The sequence below is a fragment of the Gopherus flavomarginatus genome, chromosome 17, assembly GCF_025201925.1.
Source record: "Gopherus flavomarginatus isolate rGopFla2 chromosome 17, rGopFla2.mat.asm, whole genome shotgun sequence".
NCBI lineage: Eukaryota > Metazoa > Chordata > Testudines > Testudinidae > Gopherus > Gopherus flavomarginatus.
The window spans coordinates 23578772-23591268 of NC_066633.1; the positions used below are offsets into that span (position 1 = coordinate 23578772).

General features: G+C 42.3%; 1 protein-coding gene across 3 annotated transcripts in view; it reads right to left on the bottom strand.

Moving 5' to 3' along the window:
• Positions 1-12497, bottom strand: part of RABL6 (RAB, member RAS oncogene family like 6) — a 112487-nt gene that overhangs the window by 36155 nt on the left and 63835 nt on the right. For all 3 annotated transcript variants that reach the window (XM_050926497.1, XM_050926495.1, XM_050926496.1), the window contains one exon: positions 10528-10631. In XM_050926497.1, the coding sequence (XP_050782454.1) occupies positions 10528-10631 (104 nt within the window). The remainder of the gene's footprint in view (positions 1-10527; positions 10632-12497) is intronic.

The following is a 12497-nucleotide window of genomic DNA, read 5'->3' on the forward strand; positions in this document are numbered from 1 at the left end:
CCGCATTTGAGAAACACTGAAGAGAAACCAGAGAGTCATTTCAGGATCCAGAAGATTAGAATCAATTAGAACTTTAAAAAAATGAGATGCCAGAGGAAGAATAGCACACTGTTTGTGTTACTTGGGTACTTGAAGCCCTATCTGTATTTTGAACTGTCAAAGCTGCCCATTTTGGAATCAGTCGGCTTCATTCTGGGCAGGAGGCCAACTCCAGAGGGACATCAAAGAGGGGGGACTGAAAATACCATCTGTTTCTGCTGCATGAACAGAAGAACTTTAAAAGCAGCAGAGAAAGTGAGATGGCATTAAATATAATGAGACTCACTTTTGTTGGTACCCTGACTATAAAGGGGATGGTCTCAAGTGCAAGGTTATGTTTCATAGATACCTATCTGTTCATCTACATATAGGCTGAAGCCTTTTCACTGTACAAAGGGTATATGCATAAGATACGGTAAGTTATTTTCGGCATACAGATGTGAAACACATTGTATGAACGAAGTCAATGGGACTTGTCCTCCTCACTCACTACTCAGGTGCTACTGAATATCCCACCCTATGAACTTAAGCTTAAGAACTGAACGGTGCCTGGTCCTCCCCAGTTTCACTTGGCACAGGTGCTCCCATCCGAAAGCAAGTGTGAAGCTGAGATCCATGCAGTGCTTGAAAGCTGGGTAGGGTCTCACATTAGTCTTACAAGCACCGCACAGACTGGTTGTGCTGAGCTTTCAAGTTGTGTCATCAGCCCCCAGGATCTGAGACAAGCAGTATACCCTTGGGACAAGGACATGGGTTTGTCTGGGGAGAAGAGTGGCAACAGGAAGGTCAATATGTGCAGAAGGTGTTTCCTGTTGTCATGCTGGGCAGAAAAAGCTCTCCATGCCAGAGTTCTGATGTTGACAACTTTCCATACTAGAGTGTAGCACTAGACTGTCAACAGCAGCTTCCAGAGTGGAGACACCCATCAAGGCATTTCTTTTCCTTACTTTTAGGAAACAACACTATGAACGAACGACTATGTCTCTACAGCTTTAGATGTGCTCTTTGTAGATGTGTAAACCTGTCTGTTTCAGAGCTACAGGGAGGCAAAAAACTCATCACTACTCTTCTGTTTTGCTTGCAACATCACCACAACACTCTTGCCTCTCTTCTTACTCATGAGTAAAGCAGCCATCCTGAAGTTATGCTCCTAAAATCCTAATATCAAACTATCCAAAACTGAAGTAAAGTAAAGACATCTTAGAGTGAATACAAACTATGATTTGAAGTACATTTGCTCTATTTGAGATTTGACTTTGGCAGAGGAGAGCTTCTCTCTAGTACATATCATCCTTGTGCTCCTTCCTGTGTTCCTCTTCTATATTTCAGTCCTTCCATTCTGGCCTGGATAAAAATGGCCACACTGTCCAACAAAAAGCTGGCCCTGACTAATTCACTGTGAGTCAGGACTGAATAGAAGAGGGGGTTTTTCTGCAACTTTAAAGATGAATGGGCTCTGCAAGGAACAGAAATGCAACAGGAGTCGCCAACAGAGCAAGCAAAAAGTGGAAAAGAAAGGCCTATTAACAGCCTGCTCCTAAACCTCCAGGATTTGTGTTTATTCACAACTGAATAGGAGAACCTAGTCTGAGGCCTTTCTGCTCTTTGTCTCTAACATAGTGTGATCTGTTTTTCAAACAGATTTTTCATGTGAGAAGTGCCTTTTTTAATTGTTAAAAAGGAGAATCATATTAATATGCAATGTAGCATGAATCCTGTGGCAACATTCTACAGTCTCATCATTTAGCTTATTTGCATTAAGATTCTTTACTTTAAATTGAATGCAGGGCTGCTGAAAGGCACTGGATTGAGATCACAGAGACCCCTCCACTCCTGGCACCCAATTCCTATCGACTGCAAATTAGCTGGGAGTTTGGTGCCTGTCTTTGACAATATCCCCCAAGTGTCTTAAGTTCTCCAGTTTATCCATAGAATAGGTACAGCAAAGGCAAAGGCCCCTCCTATATACATCAGCCCTGACTGACAGTATCATTATCAAGGTATTGGAGGGGAGTTCAGCCACCAGGTCAGTTGTGATTTATTTATTTTTTTAAAATGCAGACCTGTCCACCACTAAGAAGTGGACTGAGACCCCCCCACTCCTCTGCTCCCAAGTTTCACACATGCCACCAATAATCTCACGGTAACTTTTGATTCATACCAACCTGGATCAAGAAATACTAAGATTTATTTTGGGGGTGAGGTCGGAGGGAGTTACATTGCTTTCCCAATGGGCAACAGCCAATTTAATCAGCTTATGTAGTTTAGAGAATTTACTTTTGGTTGCTGTTTAAGATGATCTAGGAATGGACAAATGTTTCCATACAGAACTTTGAGACTGGCACTCAGCAGCATACTCTGAGCAAAATTCTGAGCTACAGTCTATGCATAAGGAAAGGAAATGACTCCCTCAATCATGAACAGAGCTAATAGCACTGAGAGTTTGTGTCAATGAAAATGCCTCATTAAGAGATTGCTGGGGCCTTAACCACAGACTTCACTTCATCTTGTCCCCTTTACGGAAGACAGCCCTTGCCTGAATGGGTTAACCCAAGTGTATGGATCACAGCTACACAGCAGTTTTGATACAGTATGCAGAGGAATACTTCCATCTAATGGGAACCTTGGAAACAGGTCCTTAATTGTAGAAGTCTCTGCAATAATTTTAGGAAATTTTAATCTGAAGTTCAACTGCTGAGGATACATCCTGAAATAAAGTCTTTTTTTCAAAGCCTGGTTAACAGTCTGCTCAAGAACTCTTAAACACTAGAAGTATGTAGGGGTGTGTATGTGTGTGTGTTCACTCCCTGTCAGCTATCTTCCCCCTAAAAGAACTAACTATGGTTTGTCAAAGGGGCACAAGCAAATTTTTTTTTTTTTTTTTTTTTTTTTTTTGCGTACAACACTTTGAGAGCTGATCTTTTTCTTCTGTCCTTCCACCACAAACATTGCTTTTTCCAGTGTTGGGCATGTGATATGGCACGATCAGTAGCCTTAAGTTCTTTTGTGGTGCTTGGTTCCTCCAGAGACCAGCAGACCAACAGATGTTTCATGGTTTGTGTTTCACTGCAGTCACGTCTGGTCATTGGAATAGCCCTCACTTCCACATATTGACTTTTTACCTGCCAACTCTTGTTCGAAGGTGATTTAAACACCTCCACCTTGACCAATCCTTTTCTGTGCTTGTGGGAAGGCATTCGGCAACATCAATGCACTCTGATGTCCTTCGAGTATTTCCAGCCATGTGCATCACACTTCCAGTCATGTACCTGTCAGTGATTTTCTAAGTGGTTCCGCTGCAGCTAGGAAACTTTTTCTCAATTGCAGGCAGCTAACTCGTGCAGTGTGACCATGTACGTAGCAGATGTTTGGTATCTTTGATCCATCATAATTGTTCATTTTGCTTGTGACCGGTCTCCTAATATCTAGTGGAGCAATTCCAGCAAACACAGAGGCTGTTCAGGTTTCTTGGTTTTAGGACATCCAGTGATGTAGCAGCACCTGTCATTCAGCAGAGAGTTCAGCTTCTTTGCATGACCTAATCCTTCCCACAGCAGATGTGTATTTGGCTATCAAATAGCAAAGTGAAAGTGAGGTGCCTGTCAGTGTTGCTGAGTTGGTTCCCCATTTTGAATTTGCAAGTTTCCTGAGTATGTTGTTCTAGGTACTAATTTTGCCTTTTCTCTTCTCCATGTATGTCTTGAAAGAAAGTGTGGTCTAGCATCACTCCAAGGTAGACAGGATTCCAGCAGTGGGCAAGCAATACCCCATTCCAGATGAGTTGTCTATGGGGTTCATGATTCGAGTGATAGAAAAAGACTCACTTGCATTTTGGCTGGGTTGGTACACAATTAGTTCTTGCTGTAATAGACTGAGAACCCAGAGAGTGCCAATGTTAACATAGCTTCAATCTGAGAGACACCTTTGGCTTGGGCAGCGATGCATAGCAAAAATAAGTGGAGAGTGGGGGAGAATGTAAATACATCAGGAGCAGGAAGCCTGCTAAACAACCAGTGGGGTCACTGGACAATCAAGATGCTAAAGGAGCACTCAGGACGATCAGGACATTGCGGAGAAACTAAATGAATTCTTTGCATCAGTCTTCATGACTGAGGATGTAAGGGAGATTCCCAAACCTGAGATATTCTTTTTATGTGACAGATCTGAGGAATTCTCCCAGATTGAGGTGTCATTAGAGCAGGTTTTGGAATAAACTAATATTACCATTTAATTTAAGTCACCAGTACCAGATGGTATTCACTCAAAAATTCTGAAGGAACTCAAATGTGAAATTACAAATCCCAGTTAGTAGTTCTGCAATCTATCATTTAAATCGGCCTCTGTATCAAATGACTGAAGGATAGCTAATGTGACACCAATTTTTAAAAAGGGCTCCAGAGGTCATCCTCAGTAAGCCTGACTTCAGTACTGGGCAAACTGGCTGAAACAATAGTAAAGAACAAAATTGTCAGACATGTAGATGAACATAATTTTTTGTGGAAGAGTCAACACATCTTTTGTATAGGGAAATCATGCCTCACCAATCTACTAGAATTCTTTGAGGGGGGTCACTAAGCATATGGACAAGGGGGATCCAGTGGATATAGTGTACTTATATTTTCAGAAAGCCTTTGACAAGGCCCCTCACCAAACATTCAACCAAAATAAGCTGTCATGGGATAAGAGGGAAGATACTCTCATAGATCAGTAACTGGTTAAAAGATAGGAAACCAAGGGTATGAATAAAAGGTCAGTTTTCAGAATGGAGAGAGGTAAATAGTAGTGTTCCCCATGGGTCTGTACTGGGATCAGTACTAAACATTCATAAATGATCTAGAAAAAGGGGTAAACAGTGAGGTGGCAAAATTTGCAGATGATACAAAACTACTCAAGATAGTTAAGTCCAAAGCAGACTGCAAAGAGCTACAAAGCCATCTCACAAAACTGGGTGACAAGGCAACAAAATGGTAGATGAAATTCAATGTTGATAAATGCAAAGTAATGCAGATTGGAAAACCAAATCCCAACTATATGTATAAAATGATGGGGTGTAAATTACCTGTTACCACTCAAGATAGATCATGGAGTCATTGTGGATAGTTCTCTGAAAACATCCACTCAATGTGCAGCAAGCAGCAGAAAAGTGAACAAAATGTTGGGAATCATTAAGAAAGGGACAGAAGACATAAAATATCATATTGCCTTTATATAAATCCATGATATACCCACATCTTGAATACTGTGTACAGATGTGGTTGCCCCATCTCAAAAAAGATATACTGGAATCAGAAAAGTTCAAAAAAAAAAAAGGGGCAAAAAAAATTGATTAGGGGGATAGAACCACTTCCGTATAAGGAGAGATTAGTAAGATTGGGACTTTTCAGCTTGACTAAAAGGGGGAAAATGATAGATGTCTATAAAATCATGATGGGTATGGAAAAAAGTAAATAAGGAAGTGTTCTTTACTCCTTCTCTTAACACAAAAATTAGGGGTCACCAAATGAAATTAATAGGCAACAGGTTTAAAACAAGTGCACAGTCAACCTGTGGAACTCTTTGCCAGAGGATGTTGCGACGGCTAAGACCACAACAGGGTTCAAAAAAAAGAACTAGATACATTCATGGAGGATAGGTCCATCAATAGCTATTAGCCAGGACGGGTAGGGATGGTGTCCCTAGCCTCTGTTTGCCAGAAGCTGGGAATGGGCGACAGGGATGGATCACTTGATTGCCTGTTCTGTTCATTCTCTCTGGGGCACCTGGCATTGGCCACTGTTAGAAGACAGAATACTGGAGTAGATGGTCTGACCCAGTATGGCCATTCTTATGTTGGCATACAGAAAACCTCTTGTGCTGAAATCAATTAGTTGATCATTTGTGTAGATACTGAACAGTACTGGTGAGAGTGCACTCCCTTGCAGCTAGCCATTTCTCTGTGGCCACCATCAGCTCTACCTCCCGCATAGTTGGATGTAAAAACATTAGTTCTCTAACAGTGATTGTATCAGCTCTATGAGGTGGTGATCTTTTATCATGTTGAATATTTTAGTGAAAAGCCTTCAGTGATTCACTGCGTCATTCAACTGATAGATCGACAAACACTGTACCTGTTACCATACCCTTTTCAAATCTATCTATCTTTGGTGTATTGAATGATGTTCAGCAGCACCTGACTGGTGCCTGACTTGCCAAGGCAGAATCCATCTTGCTCTGGGATTAGGTGCTTTTCAATGCATGGTGACAGGTGGTTTAAGGTTCTGAAACCTTTGATGTTTGAGTCATTCAATGAGGAAGCAAACATTCCATGTTTCTTAGCTGGCTAATCACAACGCAAATAGCAAATTCTCAATGTCTCAAAAAATAGTTCACAAGCACCCCATAGGCTGAAAATATGTGCAGATAAATTGAATAATTCAAAAAGAACAGATACAGAATACAGGTTTCAGAGGGGTAGCCGTGTTAGTCTGTATCAGCAAAAACAACGAGGAGTCCTTGTGGCACCTCAGAGACTAACTAATTTATTTGAACATAAGCTTTCGTGGGCTAAAACCCACTTCATCAGCTGCATGGAGTGGAAAATACAGTAGGCAGATATAAATACACAGCACATGAAAAGACGGGAGTAACCTTACCAAGTGGGGGGTCAGTGCTAACGAGCCAATTCATATAAGGTGGAAGTGGCCTATTCTCAACAGTTGACAAGAAGGTGAATATCAAGGGAGAGAAAAATCACTTTTGTAGTGCTAATGAGGCCAATGCAACCAAGGTGGCCCATTTCAAACAGCTGACAAGAAGATGTGAGTATCAGCAGAGGGAAATTAGTTTTTGTAGTGACCCATCCACTCCTAGTCTTTATTCAGGCCTAATTTGATGGTGTCCAGTTTGCAAATTAATTCCAGTTTTGCAGTTTCTCATTGGAGTCTGTTTTGGAAGATTTTTTTGTTGAAGAACTGCCACTTTTAAGTCTATAATTAAGTGTTCGGGGAGATTGAAGTGTTCTCCTACTGATTTTTGAATGTTATAGTTCTTGATGTCTGATTTGTGTCCATTTGTTATTTTGTGTAGAGACTGTCCAGTCTGGCCAATAGGGGCACTGCTGGCACATGATGGCATATCGTCTTTTCAAGGATAATTTAGGAACAGAAAAAGTGGCGAGACTCAACCCTGATAGTACTGGGAAGTGTAAAGTCAGGAAGCAATCAAGGGGTGGACTGGTGGGGAGTAAGTGTAACAACAGGACAGAAAAGAGACTAAGAACAGGACAGAAGGAGACATGCAAATCCATATTTATCAGGTAAGTCAAAGCCATTCATTCTCTAGGGCAGTGGTTCTCAACCAGGGGTCCGGGGCCTCCTGGGGGCCACAAGCGGCTTTCAGAGGGATCACTCTGGACCCTATCCCTACCCTCCAGTGTCTCTACCTCTCCCCTCAGCTTAGTGTCATCTGCAAACTTGCTGAGGGTGCAACCCATCCCATTATCCAAATCATTAATAAAGATGTTGAACAAAACTGGCCCCAGCATCGACACCTGGGGTACTCTGTTTGATACCAGCTGCCAACTAGACATTGAGCCGTAGATCAACCATTGAGCCCGACAATCTAGCCAGCTTTCTCTCCACCTTATAGTCCATTAATCCAATCTTTTAACTTGTTAGCAAGAATGCTGTGGGAGACCATATCAAAAGCTTTGCTAAAGTCAAGATATATCACACCCACTGCTTTCCCCATATCCACAGAGCCAGTTATCTCATCATAGAAGGCAATCGGGTTGGTCAGGCATTACTTGCCCTTGGTGAATCCATGTTGACCGTTCCCGATCACCTCCCTCTCCAAGTGCTTCAAAATGGATTCCTTGAGAACCTGATCCATGATTTTTCTGGGGACTGAGGTGAGGCTGTAGTTCCCCAGGTTCTCCTCCTTCCCTTTTCTAAAGATGGACACTGTATTTGCCTTTTTCCAATCGTCCGGGACCTCCCTGGATCGCCACGAGTTTTCAAAGACAATGGCCAGTGGCTCTGCCATCACATCAGCCAATTCCCTTAGCACCTTTGGATGCATTAGATCTGGCCCCATGGACTTGTGCATGCCCAGCTTTTCTAAATAGTCCTTAACCTGTTCTTTCACCGCTGAGGGCTGCTCTCCTCCTCCTCATACTGCGCTGAACAGGACAGCAGTGTGGGAGCTGACCTTAACTGTGAAGACCGAGGCAAAAAAAGCATTGAGTACTTCAGCTTTTTCCACAACATATGTAAGGGTCCTACCCTTTCCCTGACATTTTTCTTGTTGCTAACATACCTGTCAAAACTTTTTGTTACCCTTCACCGGGTAACTGGGTTACTGGGGTTACTCTGGATTTACACCCATATCAATGAGAGCAGAGTTTGGCTAGCTACATATAAAAGTTTGATTTACTTGCTAATTCAGAATCACAGTAAGAGATTGTTTTACTTTTAGTATTTTATTCACATAAAAAAAATCACCAAAAGAACCCTGCTGAGCAGTCCCAATTATTGGTTAAAACATTTCAAAGTCACGTTAAGTACAATTACACAGGCGAAGGGTAGTCAGTGTGGGCCCTTCTTGGCTGTTGAGAGGCAGCACTATCTCATCAGCACGGCACCTCATACCACCTGAGTGCAGTTATTCTACCTGGCCAGGCAGCATTACTGACTACGAACATTCGGGATACTTAGCAAAAGAGGGCCTCTGTATTTTCAGTGGCTGCCAACTGTTTGGAAAAGGGAAGGGCAAAAGGTGTTGATACAGACTGAGAGGTTGTCTAGATTCATGGAGTTTCTGCAAGTGTTTTTTCAACTTCCTACCACAAGATATTAGAAGATTGTAAACAAACCGGGCAGCTCTTTGGGGCACGGATCATCTTTTTTATCTGTCCACACAGCACCCAATACAATGGGGACGTGGTCTGGGGCCAAGGCTTTTAGGTGCTACCACAACACATATAATTAATAATAGTCTTCAGTGAAAGGCAATATCCCTACAGCTCCTGTTGCCATGACACTAGACTACTCTCTCTAGCCCTGGAAACACACCAGTTATAAAATACAGCAGGATGCTTGCTCCCTCTAGACTGATACCAATTATGGACAGAGTACACAGACCCCACCCTCAAAAAAACAGGGAAGGAACCGGTAGTACAGACACCACAAATGAGTCCTTCGAGCATGGACAATACTGTAGCTTCTGCTCAGAAGAAAACAATATCTGCAGTGGCTAAGTGGGTCTCATTCAGCATCACTGGTTTTCCCTATAGCGATTTGTCCTGCTTTGAGCAGGGGGTTGGACTAGATCTCTTGAGGTCCCTTCCAACCCCTATGATTCTATGATAGGAATGCAGTATTTGGGAAATACTGTTTTACGTGCATATAGTTGCCTTTTAGTTGAGTGACTCAAGGTGCTTTACGAACAAAAACAAAAAATACCGACCAAGGTTATGTAACTTAAAGCTTGATTCTATTTTGAAATGCAACTGTAAAATGGCATGGTGGAGGGCAGTTATGGATTCCATGATCATCAAATAAATCTGCTTGTTTTATAAGAGATTTTTTCTGACTACTAGTGCTTCAAATTCATTCCAGAACCTGAAAGCCAAGCTGTGTTCTGTCTGGCTTGCACATTACCACAATAAATACCCTGCAATTGGAAGTTATTGAACACAACTGTTGATACACCCAAGTTTGAACAGAATCCAACTCATTCTCCAGAGCTGTACTGGCTCTACAAGGCTAACAGTAGAAACTCACTACAAGCAGGGAATTAAGTGGATATGACACTGAACAAAAAGGATGCACACTCTGAAATATGAGCACATTTTAATAAGGTTCTAGAACTACTGAAGAGATCAACAAAAAATATCCTAGTGTCTCAAAGACTAAATGAGAGCAAAAGTGATTAGCCAGAAGACACAAACAACAAGCCTACTGCCAAAAGAATGTGACGTTTCCCTGCTGAAGCACTAGAGTGCACTGTGAGCATTCCCTTCCACCATTAGAGGCTGTGACATACTCCTCTATAATCCTTGTAGCATGTGCCTCATTACTGCTCTGCCATTTCGTCTTACCCAGCTCCACTTCCATTTCTCTCCCCTCCCATAGGTCACATGTCTGAAGGGAATCCAAACAAGCTTTGCATTGGAGAATCTCCTACACCTCTACCCCGATAGAACGCTGTCCTCGGGAGCCAAAAAAATCTTACTGCGTTATAGGTGAAACCGCGTTATATCGATCTTGCTTTAATATGCAGGAGTGCGCAGCCCCGCCCCCCACCGGAGTGCTGCTTTACCGCGTTCTATCCGAATTCATGTTATATCGGGGTAGAGGTGCATTTTACAAGAGAAATGAAATATCCAAACAAATACTAAATGATATCCATTGGACCGCTCATGGTTGATGTAAAGTGTAGTGCTGCCCAATAGACAAGAGCTACATAGATTCCAGCAAAAAGGTTAGAAAGGAGGGCTCAATGACATACATTTCGTAGTTTTGGTCCTCTGTCTCCTGCTGCACTGAGAGCTCTTCCAACGTCGCGTCAATATCTAGCTGGTTCGTCTCCAGCTGCCGTAGCAATGTCTCCCTCTGAAGAAAGGAAAATAAAACAGAAGTCTAAGCAGGAAAGGTCACTGTACAAGATATCTGGGAGCTTGCCAGTACAGAGACATCTTGTATCAGCACTAATGTCACCACTCTACCCATCATAATGAATTAAACAGCAGCTAGGGCCCCCAGCAAAGTGTTCAACTTAAATAAAGGAATACAATGGAAAGCAGAGGGGCAGAAACAAGGTGTTCATTCTGAAAGTCAGCATCCTCTGTTGCAAGGATGAGTGTGTCACGAACAGCGCTGTGCGTAGGAAAGTGCTGTTCACAAAGCAGCACTGTAATAGGCTACAGAGCAACAATATAAGAATTTCAAATAAAGAATTGCTTATAAGTCCCTTTGTGAAAGAATATACAAAATTATGCACCTCAGTGATATCAGTACTTTGCACCAACACTGTCTGCAGATTCTCTGGATACAGGAACGCTTCATTATCACCATTAGGCAGTGTTCAGCTGGTGCAGTGAGTCACACATTTGCTTTCTAATGGGACTTAAGTCAGTCATCCAGCTGGATGACTATAAAAGAACAATGCTCCTATTAGTGCACAGATGCACTAAAGATTCTGACACCAAGGAATTCATTTCCCTTTACAGCAGACAAAATGACTGCTTAAGAGAAGACTCATTTCTAAGCCATCCCAGCACCTATCTACCTGGCCTTTCTTCTTTATAGCCAGGGCCCTATAAATCTGCAGCCAAGCAATTTGCCTCAGAACTGTGATTTGGAATCAAACCTCAGATTTTAGAAAGCTATGTTTCTAGTCAACATGGTTGTTAAAATAACCCTGTAAACACAAATTGAATGTAAACCAGTGTGGTCAACTCTGAAATTTTACTTAGGAGAGTCAATATTTGATATTTTATCTACAGTCATACCCCCTCCCCCTCCCAGAATCAAATTTTTTAAGAATTTCATCTTTCATTAAAAAAAAAATAAAAAAAATAAAGAGAGTGTCTAGCCCTCAGGGTTGCAGAGGAGAGATTGAAACTATGACCTCAAGAACCAGAGGGCAAAGAAAAAAGACTCCAACATTTATGTATTTAAAATTCTTACGATTTTTAAGTCAGTCATGAATTTCAACATCTGGTTCATGTGTTTCCAACGTTTGGGGGAGGCAATATTAGACAAACCAATGCAGTGTTATCTTCCTGAATGTGGACAGCCTGAAGCCGTGTCTAAACTAGCAAGCTTACAGCTGAATGGATACAGCTGTGCTGCCGTGAGATCACTCATGAAGCTGCTCTGTGTCAGCAGGAGAGAGCTCTCCAGTCGACATAATAAAACCACCTCCACGAGCAGCGGTAACAGCTCTCCCAGAGATACAGCCTATGCACACTACCACTTATGCGGGTGAAACTTATGTTGCTCAGGGTGGTGTTTTTTCAAACCCCTGAGCGACATAAGTTACGCCAACAACATAGGTATAGAATCATAGAATCTCAGGGTTGGAAGGGACCTCAGCAGATCATCTTGTCCAACCTCCTGCTCAAAGCAGGGCCAATCCCTAGACAGATTTTTACCCCAAATCCCTAAATGGCCTTTCAAGGATTGAACTCAACCCTGGGTTTAGCATAGATATGGCCTGAGACAATGGCTCGGAGGGGTGAACAGTCCTACTTAACCCAGTGGTTTCTTAGCTCCGAAACAGAAAGACAACACTTTAAAATGTCATTAACTATTTCACTGCTGACTTCTTAGAAGAAACATCTTGCTAATGTGCTTGGTGAACAATCCCAGACTGCCACTGCAAGGCTTAAAGTCTCAACTGTCCCATACCCAGATGCTAAAACCTTCAGCTTCTGACTCCATACCATATGGGAAAATCCACCACCAGCAGCTTGT